The following is a 25,416-nucleotide window of genomic DNA, read 5'->3' as shown; positions in this document are numbered from 1 at the left end:
AATAAGATCCATTTGTTTCACATATCACTGAAAAGTACATAATGAAAAGAATGATTCACTTACAAATCAAACATCACTATGGCTTGCAAGTTTAACTGAACACAATTAATGTCTATCAATTATGCATTTCAGAGTCTGAAAAAACATTCACTTGAATTCAATTTCAATGACTTAAGTTTTTAGAGAGTTCCAGCACAACTTAAAGGGATAGTTCACCCAAAAATGAAAATTCTCTCATGATTTAAGCACCCTCACGCAGATGTACATGACTTTTTCTTTTGTGGAACAAAGATTTTTAGAAGAATATTTCAGCTCTGTAGGTCCACACAATGCAAGTGAATGGGTGCCAAAATTTTGAAGCTCCAAAAATGTCGTCATTTTTATTTGTATAGCGCTTTTCACAACGCACATCGTTTCAAAGCATTTTTTCAGTAAATCATGCATAAAAAAAAAAATGAAACTGTAATATCTATAATGTCTTACAGTGATCATTGTGTAGTTCGATTAATATGATTGTAAAACATGTATAGAAATTAAATTAAATAATATTTGTATTTAGAACCCCCAGTGAGCAAGCCGAAGGCGACTGCAAGGAACACAAAATGCCATAAGATGTTGGTTAATGGAGAAAAAATAACCTTGGGAAAAACCAGGCTCACTGTTGGAGCCAGTTCCCCTCTGGCTAAACAACATGACTATAATGCCAATATTAGTTATTTGTGTGCAGTGCAAGTCATGGTTTTACATTTGTAAATCAAGTGTTACGGTCCAGTGTTTTAAAAATAAAAAGAAACTTTTTTTTTTTTTTTTATGAAATAAGATTAATGTCTAATGTCTTTGAAGTCCATCCTGGATTAACTGCAGAAGTTTAAAAAGATGCATTGTCCTTATGTGCATTATCCTTCAAAAGTGCATATAAACAAAGCATAGAAGTAATCCATAAGACTCCAGTGGTTAAATCCATATCTTCTGAAGCGATATGATAGGTATAGGTGAGAAACAGTTCAGTATTTAAGTCTATTTAAATCTCCACTTTAACTTTTACTGTTATGTTTTTGGTGATTAGCATTCTTCGTGCATATCGCCACCTACGGGGCGGGGAGGAAAATTTATGGTAAAAACAGACTTAAATATTGATCTGTTTCTCACCTACACCTATCATATCGCTTCCGAAGATATTAATTTAACAAATGGAGTCTTATGGATTACATTTATACCACCTTTATGTGATTTTTGGAGCTTCAAAATTTTGGCACTCATTCACTTGCATTGTATGGACCTACAGAGCTGAAATTTACTTCTAAAAATCTTTGTGTTCTGCTGAATCAATTAAGTCATGAGGGTGAGTAAATGATTAGATCATTTTAATTTTTGGGTGAACTATTCCTTTAAGCTGTCAATATTTTCATCATTATCAATGCATTTTCATATACACAAACGAGACAAGTCACAACAGTGTTACGATTCCCCACACTGTTATTCAGTAGGCAGGACTGACATACATTAAACATATAAAGGAGGAAAAAGGATCCGAATGTAAAAGTTTGTCATTCAAAGGAAAGGAGTCATGATGAAAGGTGAGTTGTTACATCATCTTTCTGAAGTTCTCGATGGCTTCCATCACTTTCTGCAGTTCTGTCTCATTCTGCCTCAACTGGAAAGACAAAAAAAAAAAAAACATTTATATATACGTATATATATATATATATATATATATATATATATATATATATATATATATATCGGTTGTGCTCAAAAGTTTGCATACCCTGGCATAAATTGTGAAATTGTGGCATTGATATTGAAAATATGACTGATCATGCAAAAAAACCTATCTTTTATTTAAAGATGAAGCCATTTATTATCACATAGTTGTTTGGCTCCTTTTTAAATCATAATGATAACAGAAATCACCCATATGGCCCTGATCAAAAGTTTACATACCCTTGAATGTTTGGCCTTCTTACAGACTCACAAGGTGACACACACAGGTTTAAAATGGCAATTAAAGGTTAATTTCCCACACCTGTGGCTATTTAAATTGCAATTAGTGTCTGTGTATAAATAGTCAATGAGTTTGTTAGCTCTCAAGTGGATGCACTGAGCAGGCTAGATACTGAGCCATGGGGATCAGAAAAGAACTGTAAAAAGACCTGCGTAACAAGGTAATGGAACTTTATAAAGATGGAAAAGGATATAAAAAGATATCCAAAGCCTTGCAAATGCCAGTCAGTACTGTTCAATCACTTATTAATATGTGGAAAATTCGGGGATCTCTTGATACCAAGCCAAGTTCAGGTTGACCAAGAAAGATTTCAGCCACAACTGCCAGAAGAATTGTTCAGGATGCAAAGCAAAACCCACAGGTAACCTCAGGAGAAATACAGGCTGCTCTGGAAAAAGACAGTGTGGTTGTTTCAAGGAGCACAATACGACGATACCTGAACAAAAATGAGCTGCATGGTCGAGTTGCCAGAAAGAAGCCTTTACTGTGCCAATGCCACAAAAAAGCTCGATTACAATATGCCCGACAACACCTTGACCTGCCTCACAGCTTCTGGCACACTGTAATTTGGAGTGACGAGACCAAAATAGAGCTTTATGGTCACAACCATAAGCGCTATGCCTATAGTGAAAAGAATACCATCCCCATTGTGAAGCATGGTAGTGGCTCACTGATGTTTTGGGAGTGTGTGAGCTCTAAAGGCACGGGGAATCTTGTGAAAATTTATAGCAAGGTGAATGCAGCATGTTATCAGAAAATACTGGCAGACAATTTGCATTCTTCTGCACGAAAGCTGCGCATGGGACGCTCTTGGACTTTCCAGCACGACAATGACCCTAAGCACAAGGCCAAGTTGACCCTCCAGTGGTTACAGCAGAAAAAGGTGAAGGTTCTGGAGCGACCATCACAGTCTCCTGACCTTAATATCATCAAGCCACTCTGGGGAGATCTCAAATGTGCGGTTCATGCAAGACAACCAAAGACTTTGCATGACCTGGAGGTATTTTGCCAAGACGAATGGGCAGCTATACCACCTGAAAGAATTTGGGGCCTCATAGACAACTATTACAAAAGACTGCACGCTGTCATTGATGCTAAAGGGGGCAATACACAGTATTAAGAACTAAGGGTATGCAGACTTTTGAACAGGGGTCATTTAATTTTTTTCTTTGTTGCCATGTTTTGTTTTATGATTGTGCCATTCTGTTATAACCTACAGTTGAATATGAATCCCATAAGAAATAAAATAAATGTGTTTTGGCTGCTCACTCATGTTTTCTTTAAAAATGGTACATATATTACCAATTCTCCAAGGGTATGCAAACTTTTGAGCACAACTGTATATATATTATCTGCCTCAGAAAGAAAATTCTGCTGCACTTTTCTGGTAAATGACACAGATAAGGACAGGAACCACATACAAATTTAGAACCATATTCTCACCATCCTACTAACCTTTTCAGCATCTGCCTCCTGCACTTTAACAGGAACTTTCTCCTTGTAGTCGTTCTTGGCCATCTTCTCTTTCAGTTTCTCCATCTGTTTCTCCAGCTCTCCTTTTTTCGCTGTTAGTTTGGTGACCTCCTTTTCTAAGTCAATCAAACCCTGATCCAGGGAAACAGACTAAGGGATTTAGAAACTGGCATGTTTACACACACAGAAAGCTCAATAAACTCATTAATATGTGTAGGGGAATACATTTCCTGACACAAAGCCAAACCAAATGATTAGCTGTTGAAAGCATAATGTTATTTTTGGAGAAGCATATTTAAATGTACTTTATCTCCTCATTTGTTGCTGATTAAATTAATGTTATTTATGTATTTGGCAGCTGTGGTGGGGATTATAACAGCCAGAATTTAAAACTAACTTCTTCAGGTGTAATTAATAGGAGTCAGTCACTATTCACACTGTTACAATGCTTGTGATGCTGAAAAGTTCTGTAAGGTTTTCACCTTCAGCATGAGATGAATGGTGCATTTGTCCGAGGCAATGGCTACAGCACATCCCTGTGGGACAGCACTGTCGCCCCCAGTGACTGGGTGAATAGCCTGAGAGTAAGACAGTGTCTGGATCTGTAGACTGTATTTCTGTATCAGAGCAACAGTATCGGAGTCTATGCACTGCAGATAACCTAAGAAAGAGATAAAAGAAAAGAGATGTTTATAGTAAGTTACATTTGTGTTAGTAATAGTACTAATACAATAAGTGTTTAATCAGTAACAATAACACAAAAACACAATTTTTGAGTTACTATAAACGTACATGTTTAGAAAGGGATAGTTCAACCAGAAATTAAAATTGTCATCATTTACTTACCCTCATGATGTTGCAAACCCAAGAGAATTACAGCCTCAGTCACCATTCACTTTCATTGAATGGAAGAAAGATACTATGAAAGTGAATGGTGACTGAGGTGGTGACAATATGCCAATAATCTCCTTTTGTGTTCCACAGAAGAAAGTCAGTCATATGGGTTTTGAAACAGAGGGTAAGTAAAATTATGACAGTTTCCATTTTTTTGCGTGAACTATTCCTTTAAGACAGGGTACGTTTGTTATGGTCAGTGGGTTGTGTGCAGTGTACTGTATTATGTCTTACAGTCAGCACGGGTCTTGGTCAGGTTGTAATCGGCCCTGAGTGAACGAATGGTTCTGACCACAGACATCACAAACTCCATCTGACGGTCGATCTCCTCACTGTGCCAACAGAACTGCAACCAAACAAAACACTATTAATACTGGAAACCACAAGATAATGCATTAATATCTCATTTAAATGGTCATGTTATTAAAATGACAAAGAATGTTTCGTTATTTAAAGTCATCTTCACATTCTCCTCAATGAATGATTAAACTCACAAAATCCATCTTTGAGGGGGCCTGGGTAACTCAGCAAGTAAAGACACTGACTACCACCCCTGGAGTCGCAAGCTTGAATCCAGGGCATGCTGAGTGACTCCAGCCAGGTCTCCTAAGCAACCAAATTGTCCTGGTTGCTAGGGAGGGTAGGGTCACATGGAGTAACCTCCTCGTGGTTGCTATAATGTGGTTCTCGCTCTCAGTGGGGCACGTGGTGAGTTGTGCGTGGATGCCGTGGAGAATAGCGTGAAGCCTCCACATGTGCTATGTCTCCACGGTAATGCGCTCAACAAGCCACACGATAAGATGCGCGGATTGACGGTCTCAGACACGCAACTGTCACTACGCCACCACGAGGACTTAGAGCACATTGGGAATTGGGTATTCCAAATTGGGGAGAAAAAGGGGAGACATTTTTTTTTTTAAATCTGTCATTGTAGGACATGGCAAGATCATAAATAACAGAGAGCTAGAGACCCCACAAACACCACTTTGTTCTCTGAAACATTTTTGATTCTGGTGGTTTTTGCCCATTAGAGAAGGTCATTCTTACTCAATTGCAACTGGATTCAGGCCTTAATCAACAAGAAGATTCTAAAAGTTAAAGATACTAAAAAAAAAATAAAAAAAAACCCTATATCTTTTAGGTTGCCAGCCCTTAAGGCCCCAGTACACTCACGGTGAAGCGCGTCTTTGTTCTTTGCTCAAAGCCAAAAAGAAGTTTGAAACAGCTGAACAATGACATACTGATTCTGAACATTCAGACACCGGCCACACAACATTTAGAGGTACATTTAAATATGAGGATGCTCAAGACTACATAAAACCTTAACTAATGTGACATTAAAATGTGTTAATGACTTTATGCCTCATTCTGTGTGTAAAATTCACACAAGATCAGTAAAAGCTGTTTAACCACTCAATTATGATTTAAAGTAATATATATGCAGTAGATAATGTGTCATTTGTCATATTTACCTTTGTATTCATGGCTATGCACTGCCATAATATGCGCCGATTACACTGATATTGTAATGAATGATTACACTGACACTACTGCAAAGATTGGTGTATAATGGCACACACATACCTTCTCACAGCAAAATTCCGCAGGCGAAGATAGCGTGGGCGGATGTTGAGCGTATGCCAATAGGAAGTTGAACAGCCTTTTTTAATGCTGCACTTTATACTCACTGAGACTTAAGTTAAAAAGAGTGCAGTTAAAAACTCACCATTAAAATCATACCCTTGTCCATTGTGAATATTCAGTGTGGGCGGTGCTTCGTAAACAGATTCACTGAATAATCAAAATGGACAAGGGAAGCACTGCACACACAGAGGTCACAGCCAAAACAAACTACTTCCTATTGGTCAACGTGCGATTTCACCTGTCAAAGTTCACCAAACTTGAAATCGAGGCGAAATCAGCGCAAGGAAATTCTTCTCCACCGGAAGTCTATTGCACAAAATTCACGATCCCATGGATTCCCATTGAAATGACTGTATTTCGCCAGTGGAATTTCGCTGTGCAAAGTATGTGACTGTGCCTTAAAATAGTGTTAATGGGTAGAATACAGAAAAAATAATGATGATAGACATAGCTTACTTTGGGCAGATGTGTGAATGGTTTTTGACTGCAGATGGCACATGAGTGATTACTTTTGTAGACCAAATAAACAAAACAAAATTGCTTGACATGCTCTTGAAAATTGTAAACAATACGCTAATAAGCCTGCATGACGATACGTTCATGCTGACTGATCTTAACTGACTGAAAGGGAATCAGTTGTCAGCCTCAAAATAGGTGGAGCATGACGTGGACCAATGGCAGTAAGAAGGTGTTTAGCAGCCAGTAAGAAGTTTTCCTGAAAGTTCGCCCTGGCGAGCTGTTACGAACCACTGAAAATAACTCAAACACCTTTTTGTCCAGATTTTGTTCTAAAAGACATCACAAAGGTTTGTTCTTCGATTTCACAGGAAGTGTGCAGGAGCCTTTTTGTATCATTTGCATAGAACACTGTAATCCATCACCTATGACCTCTGGTGTTCCTCACCTCTGAAGTGTCTGGATAGGGTGTGACACAGATGCTGGGGGGACTGTCCTGAGGCTGTCTCCTTGGCAACCGCTGGAAGAGCTCCTCTGTAACGAAAGGCATGAAGGGAGACAGGAGGCGGAGTCCCACCTCGAGACAGGTGTAGAGTGTTTGTCTGCAGATGTCTGCCTGCTTCTGTCCCTCTGGGTCTGTCTTACTTAACACCGGCTTCACACTCTCCTACACAATCAGAGAGAAAGAGTCTCAAAATGTACCCAAAACTGCCCTCAAAAAACTTTAAATAGCTTATTAATAAAACTGTGCAGAGATTAAGTGGGAAAACAAAGGCTAACGACGATATATCTAAGATAGGTATACAAATTAAAAGTACTTTCTGTGCATATAGCAGCACTGAACTGAATGCTTTCAAACAGGTGTCCACAAACACTCCCCAGCCTTCAACTGGTTATCCAAAAAGATTGTCCCGCCAAAACTAACATTGGTTAAGCCAATGTTTCAGATTCGGGCTGGTCAGAATGCTAAAAAAAACAGATCAATGTTTTGATAGCGTAACAGAGACCTACTGAGCTAAGATATTTTTCTATTTTTCTTCAAATGTGTTCTGGTGAAGAAAGTCATACACACTTGGGATATCATGAGGGTGAGTAAATAATGAGAGAATTTTAATTTTTGGGTGAACTATCACTTTAAGATGGCATAGGAGAAAGTATTTAAAAATGAAACTTCTCACTTTTAATTAAGGAGAGGCCAAAAGCAAGTCTGTGCATGTGAAGTGCTATGTCCTTTACCAGATAGACATCACAAAGCTCATAGAGCCAGAAACTGTAGATGGTAGTGGTGATTGCCGGGAAATCATATGCCTGGAATCCATTATCACACTGAGCTACTGCAGCACTGAGCCGGGACAGAATCCAGCGATCAGACACACTCTCACTGCCACACAGCTGAAAGAGACCAAGAAAAGTAAAAGGAGGGAGGATTCTACACAATACACAATATGTATCATAGATTCTCAAACTGAAGTATGGGGTGGACACATACACAATCAAACCAAACATTCATTTTCTAGTGTTTTTTTCTAATATCCTGACATATCCTCCATCTATGCATGTCTTTCTCACCTGAGCTTTCTCCCAGGGCACAAAGCCCTCTCCCAGAGTCCTCATTGCAAACCTCACTGCATTCCACAGCTTGTTACAGAAATGCCTGTATCCTAAAATCCTGTTCACATCCATATTAATGTCTCGGCCTGGGTGAAATAAAAAATAGAAAACAAACGATATGATCACACTTTAGGCTGATTTTAAGGGAGCTGCTAGACTAGTATTTATTTGACAGGTAAAGTAGATTTCTTAGTAAACGTAAGATTCACTAATGATATTCTTTAATATGATATAGTAGACAACTTTTCTTTTTTTTTTGGTACCTTGACTGGTGTAAGCACACAGAGCAAACCTAAGAGCATCAGTGCCACATTCTGGAATTCCATTAGGATAGTCAGATTTCTACAAAGCAGACACATACACTTAAGGTATTAGGTAACTTCAGGGGCCTCATGTATAAAACTCTGCTTAGATTTCTTCCTAAATGTGTGTGTACGCACAAAAAATTCAGATTAATAAAACTGTACGTACGCCAGAAACTGCGCATAGTTCCCTTAATAAATCCCTGCTAGTGGAAGATTGTGCGTACATGCACGTGATTCATTCCCCACCCTGTCTCCTCCCCAAAATAACCATATATGGAATGTACAACGCCTGTTTTTACTATGCATATCCTCATCTGCATACAATTACCGTATGCATTTCACCATCCCTGATTACTGCGTTTAACGGTAGAAACTGTATTATAAGAGAAGACTGTAAATGTCACATGTGAGCAAAAGGTTAGATGTTGCACCATGAAGAAACATTATTTATTAAGATATGAACTTGTTTTTAAAGAATATATCTTGAATATCCCTTGGCAAAATGTTTTTATCTTTGCAGACGTAAATCTAACCTAAGCAATTTTGCTTCTCAGAAAACCTTTTAAATCATTTTAAGAGTGTTTTTTTGAGAAGTTAAATATTTAGTGCTGGAAACAAAACGAAAATTATTAAAATTCTTTGTGCAGCATTGTCTGATATAATCAGATTACTAAGATTTTATATTTGACTGGTATTTTACATAAACATTTTTTTTTTAAAAAAACAGCTGAACAGCAAATTTACTTTTCACAATGTTTTTATTAGATTAGATCGGGGTTTCATCGTGATGAGGGTCGGGATGAAGTGGAGCAGGCAGCACATTTGATGCGCATTTTATATGCATTGCTGTATCTGTTTGCAGCTGTACAATACTGTTTCTGATTAGACATCTCTCCAATGATCTGTTCGACTACTGAATGTGGCCAGCAGTGCAGTGTCTTTTAGCTACTGTCCATTTTACTGAGCCATTTAACGTCAGTCAGAGTCAAGTGCGCATTGCATTACAGATAATCTTTATTCAAATGCTTTACTTATCTCAGTACATGATTGCAATAGAACAGAAAATATCTCAAACTAAGAAATCTTCGCTGTCATTTTTAGTTACTGTATGTTCCTTTTCTATGAGGACATGGAAAAGTTCTCCAAACGTAGTGCATCCCAAACCAATATTTCCCTTTTACAGCTTATATTTGAATGCCTTTTCAATTAGTTACATAAAAATAATTTAGCCTACTATTGACTTGATAACGATTACTTCTGTTTCAAGTGCTTAACTACATACTTTTTATTCTAAATGTGAATTAAATGAAAATCAGAGTTTATAATCAGTCTGTTCAGTTCATTATTTGTCCAGCTGGAGTCGTCAGTTCACACAAACACACACCAGTAAAAGAGTGCGTACACACAGTCAAGAGTGCCCGTATGGTGCGCACATATTTACGCCAAGTTTATTTTTTTTAAATCCCGATATGTGCGTGGAAATTGTTTTTGGTGTAATGCAACGTTTATACATCAGGCCCCAGGTGTCTACTCTTATCCTGTATATTAATTCATATAAGATGGGTTATACCTGTCCCTGTTTGGCCTTTTCAATCTCCAAAGGGTCAAGATTACTGTCAGTTAGCTGATCATGAAGACCCTACACACACACAATCCATGAATTAATTAAAGGAATATTCCGGGTTCAATACAAGTTAAGCTCATTTGATAGCATTTGTGGCATAATGATGATTACCACAAAAATTGTCCCTCCTTATTCTATAAAAGAAGCAAAAATCAAGTTTACAGTGAGGCACTTACAATGGAAATGAATGGGCCAATTTTTGGAGGTTTTAATAAATATAAAAGCATTTAATTCATTATTTGAAAGCACTTAATTAATTCTTCTGTTAAAACTTGCAACGTTTTAGGGTATTAGGGTTTATGGGGTTACATTGTCATGGCAACAAAGTTGTAAAACTGGATACAACATTACACAGAAAAGGTTAAAAAAAGTGATTTTATCACACTAAAATTAGGTTAACATGCATTTACATCTTGTGGCTATACTTCTGAGTATTTTAAAGTTTACGGATTGGCCCCATTCACTTCCATTGTAAGTGTGTCACTGTATCCCAGATTCTTGCTTTTTTTTTCTTCTTTTTTTTTTAAGAAATGGAGGGACAAGTCAAGATTAAATTTGTGCTAATCAACATTATGCCACAAATGCTGTTGATTAAGCTTTACTTGCATGAACCCAGATAAACTTAAAAAAATAAAAATCAATAAATACATTAAATAGCTCAATACTCCAGTCGATTGTGTGGTTACCTCCAGTGAGATGCCAGTAATGACATCCAGAGGGTCGATGACGTTACCGAGAGATTTACTCATTTTCCTGCCATGGGCATCTCGCACCACTGCATGCAGGTACACCTGAGAGAACACACCTGGTTTCAAATTATGTATATTAACAATACAAAGTTACACCTGCTTTCAAAACAGAATGCCATGGAAACATCATGGAATATGTAGTAATTCAGTACATAAGAAAGGATGTTTAATGGTTTAACTCCCATAAATTATGCACACCGTACCTCTTTGAAAGGGAGTTTTCCAGTGAGTTTGAGACCCATCATGACCATACGAGCCACCCAAAAGAACAAGATATCATGCCCCGTCTCTAGCAGCGTGCCTGGGTAGAACACCCGCAGGTCCTCTGACTAATGTAAAACACACAATATATGACAAAATTATACTCTAGGATATAATACTGATAATATGACAACACTATGCAATTTTTAATTTGTATATATGTGTCATAAGATCAATTCTCACTGTGGATGTTGGTCAATACCTTAGAGCATATATTACCCAACTTCTCATTGCCTTACATGCCTTTTGCAGAATAAGTGTGTGTGTGTGTTTTATTAATATATCTGACCTCGTTGGGCCAGCCAAAGATGGAGAAGGGGAAGATCCCTGAGGAGAACCATGTGTCCAACACATCCTCATCTAAAACACACAAACAGACAGATCAACAAATTTATGTTCTTTATTGATCCCAAAAGATAAATATAAACATAATCAAAACTATAGAAGGAAAGTCATTTGGTTAACTCATATATGGTACCAAGATAAGATGACCCACCTACTAAAATAGCAAGAATTAAAAGAATGGAAAGGCTCATAGACCTACACCGACTTAAACAAAACAACAACAAATTTTGACCACAAATGGACAGTTTTGACAGTTTGGAGAAGAGCGTATATGAATGCTTACAATAGTTTTGTAATTTTTCCTACCCTGCCGTAGAGAGATTTTGTCTATAGTCACATTGAAGCGTTTGGCTGCTTTTTCTCTGGCTTCTTCCTCTGATCTGCCACTGACCCAATAATGTCCATCCACATCCTAAATAAACACAGCAACATCTTCATTTTGACCTGTTTTTGCATCCAGAGCACTTTTATGGCTTGCTAGCAACAGTGTGTCTCTGCTCACCTCGCCTGGTTTGACCAAAGGATCGTTCACAGTTACAAAGTACGCTGGTATCCTGTGACCCCACCACAACTGTCGTGAGATACACCAGTCCCTGAAACCATAAAAAGACAGTGTAACCACACACACAAAAGAGACAGAATCTCCAGCAGTGAAAAGCTGAGCAGAGTATATAGGGATCACCTGATGTTGTCCATCCAGTTGAACCAGGTTTTGAGGTGGTGGTCAGGGATGATCTTGAGTTCTCCATTTCGGACAACTTCTGCCGCCTGGTTCCCCATTTCTCTGCAGTCCACGTACCACTGGGGCTTCAGCAGAGGCTCCACTATGTCCTTAGAACGGCTGAGAAACACATCCATACTCATCAAATCCTTTGTGCAATATAGAAGTTGTAATGGGATTAAACACTGATTCCAGGATCAGATGGTAGCTCTATAGGAAGTGTGTGAGTTCTGATACGAGGATACTGAGTGGGAGTGTGTGTCAAACCTGCAGACAGGCACCACCATAGGATTGTCTTTGATCTCCTTAAACTGGCCTCTGTCTTTGAGAGCCTGGAGCACAGCTTTCCTTGCCTCAAAACGCTTCATGGCCTAAAATACAAGAGCAACAAAGATTGATCATAAAACAATCAATCGGTCTACCGGACTGCAATCAGATGGTTCACGGTTCAGCAAAGTGTGAAAAACTGTTCAACTTCACAAAAGACTCAAGAGTTAACATATTGATCTGTGATGGGTTTATCAAAGATATCTGAGAGAGTGTGTGTATGTACCAGGAATGGAGGAGGAACGTTGACGAGGAGACCGTTCTCGTCCAGGATGTTTATGAAGGGCAGTTTGTGTCTCTCTCCCACCTCATAATCATTATGATCATGAGCAGGTGTAATCTTTACTGCACCTGTACAACAACACTGTAATTCAACACTCAGAGGCATGCAAGCAATTAACAGGCAAAGAAGTACGCAGGACCGGGTCGTTTGGGCTGTGCAACTGGTGCGACCCCCCGCCTCAACCCATGTCTTGCTAAAAGCACACAGCTGGAGATCACTGAATCTAAAAACTCTTTGCAATTCCCAACCTGGAAGATGTTTGAGTCTTTCATTTATAAGACACATGAGAATGAATTAGCCTGTCGTCCGATTATTACCTGTTCCAAAGTTCATATCCACAAAGTCATCAAACACGATGGGCATCTTTCTGTCACAGAATGGGTGAACGACCATCTTGCCTTTGAGGTGCTGGACAGGAGAAAAAAAGGAGATTTTTCCACTTAATTTAAAGGAATAGAACACCCAAAAATGACAATTCTCTCATCATTTTTCTCACCTTCAGACCATCCCAAATGTGTATGACTTTCTTTTTTTCTGCAGAACACAGTTTAAGATTTTTAGAAGAATATCCCAGCACTGTAGGTCGATACAGTGCAAGTGAATGGTGACCAGAAATTGAAATCTCTAAAAAGCACATAAAAGAGCATAAAAGTAATGCATATGACTCCAGTGGTTAAATCCAATCTTCAGCAGCGATATGATAGGTGTGGGTGAGAAACAGATCAATATTTAACTCCAATATCTAACTTTGACCAACCCCAACCAGTAAGTGACAATATGCACGAAGAATGCGATTCGCCAAAAAACTAAAGAAGTGAAAGTGATTTATAGTAAAAAAGGACTTAAATATTGATCTGTTTCTCACCCACACGTATCACATTGCTTCTGAAGATATGGATTTAACCACTGGAGTCTTAAAGATGACTTTTAAGATAACTTTGTGATTATTGGAGATTAAAAGTTTTGGTCACCCTTCACTTGCATTGTATGGACCTACGGAGCTGAAATAGTATTCTAAAAATCTATTTTTGTGTTCTGCAAAAGAAATAAAGTCATACACATCTGGTATGGCATGAGGGTGAGAAAATAATGACAGAATTTTCATTTTTGGGTGAAAAATCCCTTTAACTGCACACTAAGTGAGGTATGTGTTCCTGTAGCTTAACTGATAGAGCATGGCGCTAGAAACACCAAGGGTAATGGGTTTGATTCCCAGGGAACAAATATGCTACAAAATATATCTCTTGAATGCACTGTAAGTCTAGTTGGAAATCAATGCTGTGCACACTTTTGCATTACCTGATACCTGGTGTCATTAGGATGGACAGCCACAGCTGTGTCTCCAAGCATGGTCTCAATACGTGTGGTGGCCACTACAACCTCCTCATCTGAGAGAGAACATCATTTTACTGTAAAAACCTCAATTTTTAAATGTACTGAAGAATGTATATCTCTTCTGTTAATCTAACCCAATTCCTCCAGCTCTCACCTGATCCTTCAATCTTATATGAGAAGGACACCAGCACTCCAAACTCAATCTTCTCTTTGTAACCCGGCACAGGTAGAAAAGTTCGACCTGTCAGCTCTTTTTTATCCACCTGGAACATAAAACAGTTTACTGAGCTCATCAGGTTACCCCAGAATACAGATCAAATCTCACAACCATACAAACTCGAAGAAGACCGTGTGTGTGAGGATCACCCACCAACACACATGAAACCCCTTAGATTTTTGCTTCATTTAGACATATAGAGTAACATATGTAATATATGACCTTAGAGTAACTTTGTGACTGCCTTGAACTCTGACAAAAGACAATTTTGTATGGGCTTAAACCATTAATGTTACAGCTATACTAAGCATGAACACAGAGCTTTTACTGCCAATGTTATAACATCATTGGTGGGAAAATTTCCAGCACTTCACACTTTAAATTTATGACTAAGGCTGTATAAAGTTGAGATGGTACAAATTGCTCACAGCGAGTTTAGAGCTAGTATGCATGAATGTTTTTAGATATGAATGAACCTCTATGTCAGAGATGGCAGAGTTGAGCGTGCAGGACCAGTTCACCAGTCGCTTGCTCCTGTAAATCACGCCCTCCTCATGCATGCGTATAAATGCCTCCTGGACCGCAAACGACAGTTTCTGCAGGCATACAGTATTACACATAATTAAAGACACTACTCATCATTTAGCAATGGTGCTGTCAAGTAGTTTAGTCATGTGAAAATTGTTCATAATAACTATGGCTGCATTTACACTGTCACACAAAATCTGATTCTATACTCGCATCTGATTTAGATTGGATATTGTTTCACATGTGTAGCCTAAATGGAAAAATAAACGCAAGAGATCATTTTTTCACATCCAATCTGAGCCACTTCCAAATGTGGTTTTAAATCAGATACACATCCGATATCTGCATATCTGACCTACGTCTAAACACTCGTATTACGATTCTCCTTGTATTTCTGAAGTTAAAATCCACTGGAACTGAGTTTTCTTTTAAATCTGTACATGTATTACAATGTTATTCTGGAGGTGTAAGGTGACAAACAATTGTGAAATGTCAATCGTTTATTTTGCAGCGAGGAGACATTACAAAGATGAAAAGAAATTGACATATATCAATACACAAACAGGTGAAAGCCCCCCAAGTCAATCCGAATGTTTTATTATGATACACTCAAGGCGGGGGCCTGGGTAGCTCAGCAAGTATTGACACTGACTACCACCCCTGGAGTCACGAGTTCAAATCCAGGGTGTTACGAGTGACTCCAGCCAGGTCTCCTAAGCAACCAAATTGACCCAGCTGCAAGGGAGGGTAACATGGGGTAACCTCCTCGTGGTCACGATTAAGTGGTTCTAGCTCTCGATGGGGTGCGTGGATCGCAGAGAGTAGCATGAGCCTCCACATGCTGCGAGTCTCTGCGGTGTCATGCACAACGAGCCATGTGATAAGATGCGCAGATTGACTGTCTCAGAAGCGGAGGCAACTGAGACTTGTCCTTCACCACCCGGATTGAGGTGAGTAACCGCACCACCACGAGGACCTACTAAGTAGTGGGAATTGGGCATTCCAAAATTGGGAGAAAAGGGGATAAAACATTTTTTTTTTTTTAAATGTTACACTCAAGGCTGATTGTGTGCACACATATTTTACCACAGTGTAGTGGACATCACTGAACATTATTTAGTTAAATTACATGTGCAGAATAAGCGAAATGCAGTGGAACAAATGGCAAGAGCGAACCTCTCCAGTATTTCCAGAAGAAAACAGCAATAAAAGAATGAGCATGTTTTAGTTTATCCATAACCACGTGTACAGAAATAATCTAAACAGATGCACACTGTATGGAGCATGTAAACTTATTTTTGGAATAAAGGTTTAACCAACATAATTACCTTAATTGGTGATGTTGATATAAATGTGGTTAAAGATACGTGACAGACATCACTTGGTAGCGCTAAGGTAAGGTTAATGAATATATGCATGGGAATTCTTATGTCTGAATTGTGGAGGAAGTTGTCTTTGTTTTCTAGTGATGTTTATCAATATTTCCAAGAACAATTGCAAGTAAAATGCAAGTTTGTTGTACAGTAGATCTAACAATGCTAAATAGTGCTAAGGGTCAGCCTAGTCCGTCTTGGCAGATAATTAATGTAAAAACTGTCGGTTATGTCTTGAATGTAAACAGCTGGGACAAAAAAAAAAAATGGATATGGTCAAAAGATCAGACCTGTGGATTAAGCATTGCAGTGAAAATGCAGCCTAGAACTTCTGGTTGTTTTGTTAATTTAATACTTGAGTGGTATATTTACTGTCTATATACTGAAGTGATTCAGCTCCATGACGTCTGTTTGGATTTTGTGTAATGTACTCACAGTATCCATGGTAAAACAAGCTCTGTCCCAATCTAGAGAGGAGCCCAGCTTCCTCAGCTGATGGTAGATTCGATCTCCCTTTCTGTTCAACACCGAAGGGGAGAGAAAAGTATTATTTTCATTTGAACTACACAAAGATGCTTACATTAAAAAAAAAAACATGGTTTGAAATGGCTACATCACGTATGCAATACATTTAACATTCCATTAAAAAATTTTACCAATGAATTTCCACCTAACTTTTTTATTTTTTTTACTTTTCTGACCAATTTGCTAATTAATCATTCAGCCTGACTTTGAACTGATTCATTGAAAAGAACAGACTCAAAAGTACGATTCACTGACAAAATCAAATATCACTATGGCTTGTGAACAAGAATTATTCTACCTAAGCACAAATTTAACTTGTTAAATATTTATAATACTATTTATTTCCATGACTTTTTCAGGCCTGGAAAACCCCATTTTTAAATACCTGTATATTTCCAGGTTTCCCATTACTGTGGGTACCTTGCACACAAACATTTCCTGGGAAAAACACCACATGATTCAATATGAATGATCTATTTCCTTTCTAGAGAATTCTCCTCATCCTCTTCTCTCACACTCACTCGTTCTTCCACTTCCAGACCTCCTGGATGAAGTTCTCTCTCCCAAAATCATGTCTGGTCATCTTTCTCTCTCTCATCAGTTTCTTCTCGACCACCACCTGAGTGGCGATACCAGCGTGATCACAGCCAGGATTCCACAGTGTGGTCTCTCCTTTCATCCTGTGCCTGCATCATCACACAGAAGCAAATGGATTCCACATGTCTAATGATGCATTACTTCCAATGTATGAGGTCAGGATACAATAAAAATTAAAAATGCACTGTAAATTATAATATGATACCTTTAAAAGTAATAAAATAATTGTTAACATAAGTTAAAGGAATAATTCATCCAAAATGATAATTCTCGTCATTTTCTCACCCTCATGCCATCCCAGATGTGTATGACTTTATTTCTTCTGCTGAACACAAACAAAGATTTTTAGAAGATTATCTCAGCTCTGTAGGTCCATTCAGTGCAAGTGAATGGTGGGCAGAACTTTGAAGGTCCAAAAAGTACATAAATGTAGCATAAAAGTAACCAATAAAACTCCAGTGGTTTAATTCATGTCTTCAGAAACAATTTAATAGCTGTGGGAGAGACAAAGATAAATATTTAAGTCAATATTCAAAATCAATATTTATATTATATATATATATATATATATATATATATATATATATATATATATATATATATATATATATATATATATAAACATTTACTGAGCAGTAGGTGGCGATATGCATGAAGAATGCGAATCACCAAAACCAAAAGAAGAATGTGAAAGTGAAGATTTACAGTAAGAAGGACTTAAATATTGATCTGTTTCTAACCCACACCTATCATATACCTTCTGATGACATAGATTTAACCCCTGGAGTTTTATGGATTACTTTTCTGCTGCATTTATTTGCTTTTTGGAGCTTCAAAGTTTTGTTACCCATTAACTTGCATTGAATGGACAAATGGACATTGTCTGTTTTCTGCAGAATAAATAAAGTCATACATGAGGGTGAGTAAATGATTAGAGAATTTTCATTTTTGGGTGAACTTTCCCTTTAATGAATCAGCCACAAATTATCTTGTCTTGACCGTTTTTGTATGCGTTTGTCTAATTTAATCTAATTCAATGTAATATTGCTAATAAAGCATAACATGTATTACTTCAATAAACCGGCTTATTACTAACATCTATAATTATTACATTAATTATTTATAACAATTATGACTGGATACCATCTGGTCAGGCAGTCCTGAATAGCATTGGTTAAGGCATGGCCAAGGTGCAAGGATCCAGTCACATTTGGTGGAGGGATACACATCATGAACATGCCACGCTGGTTTGGCTCACTTACACTCTTCCTCTAGTTAATCAGTGCAGAGAAATCACACAATTACCATTGAATAAAAAAATACATAAAAATTTATTGTTTTGAGTGAAACAGGAAACTTCAAAAGATTGTCATGTCATACCCCATATTCAGGCTTAAAGTATCCCTGTTTCTCCCACCAGGGGTACCAGGCTGCTTCGACATACTGAGGACTATATGAATCAGGCAGAGGTCTCAGGACATCTGCAACAGATAAAGAGACACATAAAGAGAGTGTGAAATTATTATACGTGCAACACAGAGCAGAAGAACCCAATACAAAAATCAAAAGCACACCTTTCTTCTCTCCAGGTGCAGTGGGGATGTCGTAAGTGATCACACCCAGTTCCTTCTTCTCGGGTTTGGCTTTTTTCTTTTGGAGGGAGTGGAAAAGTATAGATATGTAGTACAGAAAAACAGCACAGCAAATCAGCAAAACAGCAAATCAGCTGTCTGTCTATCATTCAGTCTGTCTCAGCTTCAGTAAAACATTGAGATCATCACTCTACCTCGGTCTGAGGCTGCATCTTCTTTTTCTCCTCCATCTCTTTCTTCTGTTGAAACTTCTCCATCTTTTCACGCTTCTTGGCCTCTTTCTTCAGCTGAGCCTCTGTCTTGGGTGGATCTGAGTGAAACAAGGACAGAACAAACAAACACAAAACATTCAGAGACAATTACCCTGTTTACAACTGGTATTAAGATGTCTTGAGTGATCCGATCACAAGTGGTCAGGCGAGACACATCGCTGTTTACACCTGGTCACTTAAATGCATCTCCTGTGACCACTTCTGTTCGGATTTCGAGAAGAGGGTCTCTGATTTAATGATGACATTCATCAATCACTATGTTACTGTATGATATTAAAGTGCAACAAAGTCGCTAAATTAAAAGAAAGCTAGAAAAATACGGCGCGCTGCTTCTCCCAGATGGAGCTGAAATTTAATCATAGCACAAACAAAACATTACGAGCGAAATACTCTGTTGTTTTAGTGGAGTACTTGTATTAAAGGCATTTCAGATGTGTGTGCTTGTCCTCTGTATCCCTGCATATTGATATCAGCCACACTGAATAAGATCCATGAAGTTCTCGTGCTTGTGTATTTATTCGCTCTTTCAAAATGGACAGTTATTTACTTTTAAAGCCGCTCATAGCAGGCAAAGTAAACTCTTAAACTCTTGTTTTAGCTCAGCAGTTGATTGACAGGTGAGGGGTGGCGCTTTGCTGCTGTCCAGGACACATTCAGGACGGATAAGCATTTACACCTCAAATGCAATGTGACATTTGCATTTTTGACTACCTCTGTATTTGTATTTTGTGATACGATCCCGCACCCGTATATACCTGTATTTAACACTGACCGTGTTGTGACGAGGAGGAGGGCGTGGCCGGGCCGCGAGGATACATGCCCGGCGCGGAGTTGCCTAATCAGCAGGAGGGAGATAAGGGAAGAGCCGGGGACGCCAGAGAGATAGAGAGACACGCGGCCGCTCTGTGTGTGTTTATGTTGCTGTGTTTTCAGTTTGATTAAAGTTTTGTTACTTCGGTTCCCACATCCTCCTTTCCCGAACTGTTACACATGTGTAATCGCATCTTAATAGCAGGTGTAAACAAGGTCAATGATGATGCAATGCATTCATACTGTAATAGATAGACAGCACTGGTGGGGGTATAGAAGGAACCGAAGAAGCTGAAGTTTGTCATTTCAAATAGCATCACAAAGATGAATTGCAAAAATAATGACTGTTTTCAACCAGGTTTCCTGAACACTTCTTTCAAATACAAATTTCCTAACCATTTCCAGGTGCACTGTTGGGTGGTGCAGTGTTGAAAGCAGCAGTTGCCGTGGCGTTGGTGGCAGTGCTGGGTTTGGCTATCACTGGTACCATTTTCTCACACAAAGAGATTTTACCCAACACCTTCAGGAACTGTGGCTGGTTCACACATGTATTAAACCACCTGGTCACATTCACCAATGAATTTCTGTCTGCAGGCTCCAATACCTAAGAGAGAACCAAACATGCTATAATCAGGACTCATACTGTAAGATGCCAATCCTTCTCTCCAACAACTGGCTTACAGCAAACAATATGAAAATGTGCATTTGATAATACAACATTGCACGACTAAAAAGTTAAAGAAGTGGTCACAAATTTGCACTCACATATCTGAATGGCAGCACCGCTGCCATAGCAACAGCCATATCTGCCAGAGTCACACCCTCCCCAACCAGGAATGTCCGTGACTGTAGAGTCTCATCTAGAGCTTTCAGAACACGCAGCAGCTCTGCTCTGGAACTCTGCTGAAGCTGTAATTTAAGGTTGATTATTGTAAGATCATAAATGGACAGTCCAATTTAGTGCATCATTTACTCACCATCATATCATTTTAAGAGACCTGATCTACTATGGAGTAGGATGGCTTAGAAAAACGTAGAATATAGTGCACAAGAGACTACTTTCATGGTGTTTTTATGAAGTTTGGCAGTAAATCAGACCCACTGTCATATACATTCTGCAAAATATCTCCATTTGTGTACCACAGAATAAAAAAGTCTTATGCAATTGGAATGACATGATATATGTAAATAATGCCAGAATTTTCATTTTGGAGTGGTAAAGTAACCCTTTCAATTAAGGCTAGACATATACATATGTGTTTTTGATGAGGATCAACAAATTAAGGACCAGGAGAAAAACAGATCATCCAGTGAAAAATAATTCTGATCAAATTTGGGTACACAGGCTCACCTTTTTGTCAACTCCCATTACACCCAGCAAAGGGAATGCCACAGCACAGGCCACAGGCGTAAGCTCATTCTCAGCATAGCTCAGCCACTGCCACACCTGACTCTCCTGCTTCTTATCGGTGCCTGTCCGTTTAGTCGCTGCTGCCAGGTACCAGCTCACAGCACTTGCACCAGTGAGCACCGTGCCACCTGCCAAGACAAGTGCAGGACGAGAGCCAGAAACCTCAACCGGAGGACCCTCTTGCACTATTCGTGGAGGAGATGCACAGTACTCAGCGGCGATCAACGGCAACAAACTCCTGAAGTCATCAGGGTGGGCAGAGATGTAGAGAGCGTCCATCTGACAGAAAGAGATTAAAAATATATGTCAGGAATTTTCAGGATTGACCCCTAAGTATCAAGTCAGGTCTGCAGTCACTGTCCCGATCCGGATCCTTGTGAGGGGAGAAATGAATGACACAGACACTTAAGTATGCATTAGAGATTTCTGATGCATACTTACTGTCGTACTATATTGTTCAGCACAGCATTATATATCTTTGTAAGAACAGGAAAAGCAGTACACTATCCAATGAAATTAATCATTACCTTATTTGGAAAAGACATACATACAGATTCTGCATTAATTATGTAAATGAAACAAAATGATGTTCAACTTTTGTCCTGAGACACTTAGCTGTGAAATGTCAGCTTGCTTAAATATACATCAACTAAAACTAAAAGGTCAACTTTTCTCACAATTTACTAGATAGATAGATTTTTAAAATTGAAATCAATGGCGAGGAAGAAAAAGCATTTGCTGAAAGGCAAATATTCATTGCAGTTCTCAATCTAAGACATCTTGAATGCAACATGAAAGCAAAAGTCTAGCAGATGAACCAGTTGAGCCACTATTCACAATATCATGTGACAAAACAAAAGATCTGATTATAGAAATCCGAAAACACTGTATAGTATCAAATAAGATAATTATGTAAAAATATAAAAAATAAAAATCATTAATGTCTCGCTTTGAATTACTTTTCCTATACTGAATTCTTCCTCAGTGCTGATCCCTTAACTACTTCGACTATACAAACTCTTAAACAGTGACCTTTGGTATTTTTCCATAATCAGGAATTATGACAATTTAATACTTAAATAGTGACTTGAACCTTCTAAAGTCTAAAGATAGTCCTGCTAACTGACTAAACACATTCTCTGTTCACTTCAGCAGAGCTATATGCCGGCAAAAGTTAAGAAACAACATATACGACATGAGTACTTTTAATATTCCTGATCCGCATAGCTACGGTATGAGATAAGTCTCATTAAAGATCATTCATAACTCACCTGTAAGAAGCAAAGGAAACGTCAATCTTGCAGGGAATCCAGTGCTATAAAGGACAGGAGTTACCGTACAGCCATACAAACTGTCGTAAAACGCATCCGTCTGACGCAATGTGCAACACAAGACTGAAGTCTCCAGCAGAGGCGCGTGTAAGTTACCTGTCATAAAGAGGTGTGATGCAAGTCATGGAAATTAGGACTTGCATGACGCTTTATGGTTTTGAACACATTGTAATCGTGTAAACGGCCATCATTTTATACATTTTAATATTTCCTAAGAGAAGATTTATTTTAAGTCAATCTCTGTAGGCCTTTAGTTGAATTTAGACAGTAAAATAATTATGAAACAAAATGCATAATCATTAAACGACAACAGTGTAAAAGACAATATTCAAAAATACAAAATCATTGTTTAGGCCAACAAATATTGTAATAGTAAATTGTTCACAATTTTAACATCTAAAATACATGTGAATATTTGCACCAACCTAACATTTATGAAAAATACCCTTATAGCTTAACTTCTTGGTTAAAATCTACCATCATAATGCACAGTAGGTGTTTTGTGTGTGTGTGTGTTCACTTGTTTACTGAAAAGCTCTAGTAAAAAAAAATATGATGATATTGGAATTTCTCATTTAAAATATTTTTGAATTAGGAGTTTAAAACCAAGATACAAAACCAAGATTAAAAAAAATTAAAATAAAATAATAATACACACACACACACACACACACACACACACACACTTGTATAATTTGACATTTTACTCAAAATAGATACGTTGTTTTTGACACCATTCTGAGTAAATTCTAGAAACTGTTGTGCTTAAAAATCCCAGGAGATCAGCAGTAACAGAAATACTCAAACAAGCCCGTCTAACAACAAAAAATCATGCCACGGTCGAAATTGCTGAGATTAAATTTTTTCCCCATTCTGATGGCTGATGTGAACTGAAGCTTCTGACCCATATCAGCATGATTTTATGCTCTGCTGCCATACGATTGGCTGATAAGATAATTGCATGAATAAGTGTACAGGCGTTCCTAATAAAATGCTCAGTGCTCTATATTTACCTTGTCTTTGCAATCAAACAAATTACTATTTGGCTGAACTTGATTCAGTCAACAGCCACTGTGAACAGGCTTGACACGTAATGCCAAGGATACGGACATTTAATGCCGAGCTCTCGCAACGGTTATACAGGGACCGAACGGCACGTACCAGCAGCCCCGGTATCCTATACTCCCGCAGCGTCCCCCACAGGACATCCCGGGGGACACAGACTTATGCCTTCTCCAAGTCCACAAAACACATGTAAACTGGATGAGCAAACTTCCACACCCCCTCAAGTACACACGCTAAGGTAAATGGATAAGATCATGGATTCCTGAATAGGATCTCAAGGTGCAGCCGAGGTGTGGAGTGTGTGTCCAGTTTGGGGGCCTCAGGATTACATCCCTTACAGCCCCCTGATGATGTGGTCCTGTTGGCATCATCATGCTGTGACTTCCAGTGCACACTTGGGAGGTTTGCGGCTGAGTGTGAAGCGATTGGGATGAGGGTCAGCATCTCCAAATCTGAGGGCATGGTTCTCTGCCGGAAAAGGGTGGATTGCTCTCTTCAGGTAGGGAGAGAGCAGCTGCCCCAAGTGGAGGAGTTCAAGTATCTCGGGGTCTTGTTCACAAGTGAGGGAATGTTGGAGCATGAGATCGATAGGCGGATCAGTGCAGCATCTGCAGTAATGCTGTCGCTGTACCGGACCGTAGCGGTGAAGAAGGAGCTGAGCCTGAAAGCAAAGCTCTCAATTCACCAGTCGATGTACGTTCCAACACTCACCTGTTGTCATGAGCTTTGGGTAGTGACCGAAAGAATAAGACTGCGAATACAAGCGGCCAAAATGAGCTTTCTTCGTTGGGCGTCAGGGCTCACCCTAAGGGACAGGGTGCGAAGCTCTGATATCCGAGAGGGGCTCGGAGTAGAACCACTGCTCCTCCGCACTGAAAGGAGGCAATTGAGGTGGTTCGGGCATCTGATTAGGATGCCTCCTGGATGCCTTCCTGCGGAGGTGTTTCGGGCATGTCCAACTGGGTGGAGGCCCAGGGGAAGACCCAGAACACACCAGAGGGATTATCTCTCTCAGCTGGCCTGGGAATGCCTTGGGATGCCCCAGGATTAGCTGGAGGATGTGGCCATGGAAAAGGACATATGGGCTACTTTGCTTGGTCTGCTGCCACCACGACTCAGTGCCAGATAAGCGGTCGAAGATGGATTTATTCAATCATGGACAGGGTTCCACATGTTTGAAATGAGTTTCCTTACACTAAAATTACCATGTAATTTCAACTTAAATACTTAAAGTAACCTAACTGAATCAAGTAAACCCCCATGCATAGAGACACAGAAAATTACACTTAATTTTAACATTTAGTCTCCCTGTCAGGTCCCATGCAAAGCATGCTGAGAGCTAAATTTCAGTTTCAGTTAACCAAAAAAAAAAATATATATATATATATATTAATGTTGTCCCAACAGACATGCATTAAGTAAAGCTAACAAGACACATTATTTTTGTTTAATCAATTCAGTTAACTTAAGTTCCCTTAGATACATTATTATTATTTTTTTTTCTTTTTTTTTTTTTGAGTAAAATGAAAATGGATTGAGTAAAACTGATGGGAAATTTGTTTTTGTTTTTTTTGAGTGTGTATTTATTTTTTCTCATTCAGATTCAATGCATATTATCTTGAAGAGGAGTCTTTATGATATTATACATCACACAGCAATGAC

At 38.7% G+C, this 25,416-nt stretch overlaps 1 protein-coding gene across 2 annotated transcripts; it reads right to left on the bottom strand.

The window, feature by feature from the left end:
- Nucleotide 1: 1 nt before the first annotated feature.
- On the bottom strand, nt 2-22,721 carry LOC127452602 (valine--tRNA ligase-like). Of its 2 annotated transcripts, none has more exons than XM_051718197.1 (31): nt 22,630-22,721; nt 21,299-21,637; nt 20,713-20,856; nt 20,344-20,551; nt 19,060-19,175; nt 18,848-18,923; nt 18,654-18,754; nt 18,417-18,544; nt 17,198-17,362; nt 16,587-16,668; nt 14,727-14,846; nt 14,188-14,296; nt 13,998-14,086; nt 13,016-13,106; nt 12,642-12,766; nt 12,356-12,459; nt 12,050-12,208; nt 11,870-11,960; nt 11,674-11,779; nt 11,312-11,382; nt 10,965-11,090; nt 10,699-10,803; nt 9,959-10,027; nt 8,347-8,425; nt 8,042-8,169; nt 7,709-7,864; nt 6,921-7,139; nt 4,607-4,718; nt 3,961-4,139; nt 3,461-3,628; nt 2-1,654 (listed from the first exon to the last, which is right to left on the bottom strand). In XM_051718197.1, the coding sequence occupies exons 2-31, from the start codon at nt 21,635-21,637 to the stop codon at nt 1,586-1,588; spliced, it is 3,834 nt and encodes a 1,277-aa protein (XP_051574157.1). In that variant the 5' UTR covers nt 22,630-22,721; the 3' UTR covers nt 2-1,585. The 2 variants fall into 2 exon arrangements, with proteins under 2 accessions (XP_051574157.1, XP_051574158.1); XM_051718198.1 differs by having other exon boundaries at nt 3,461-3,610.
- Between the last annotated feature and the right edge of the window lie 2,695 nt (nt 22,722-25,416).

Source organism: Myxocyprinus asiaticus, chromosome 15, assembly GCF_019703515.2.
Source record: "Myxocyprinus asiaticus isolate MX2 ecotype Aquarium Trade chromosome 15, UBuf_Myxa_2, whole genome shotgun sequence".
NCBI classification, from domain to species: Eukaryota; Metazoa; Chordata; class Actinopteri; order Cypriniformes; family Catostomidae; genus Myxocyprinus; species Myxocyprinus asiaticus.
Note: the sequence above shows the minus strand (reverse complement) of the source record. Positions and strands in the feature narration are given on the sequence as shown.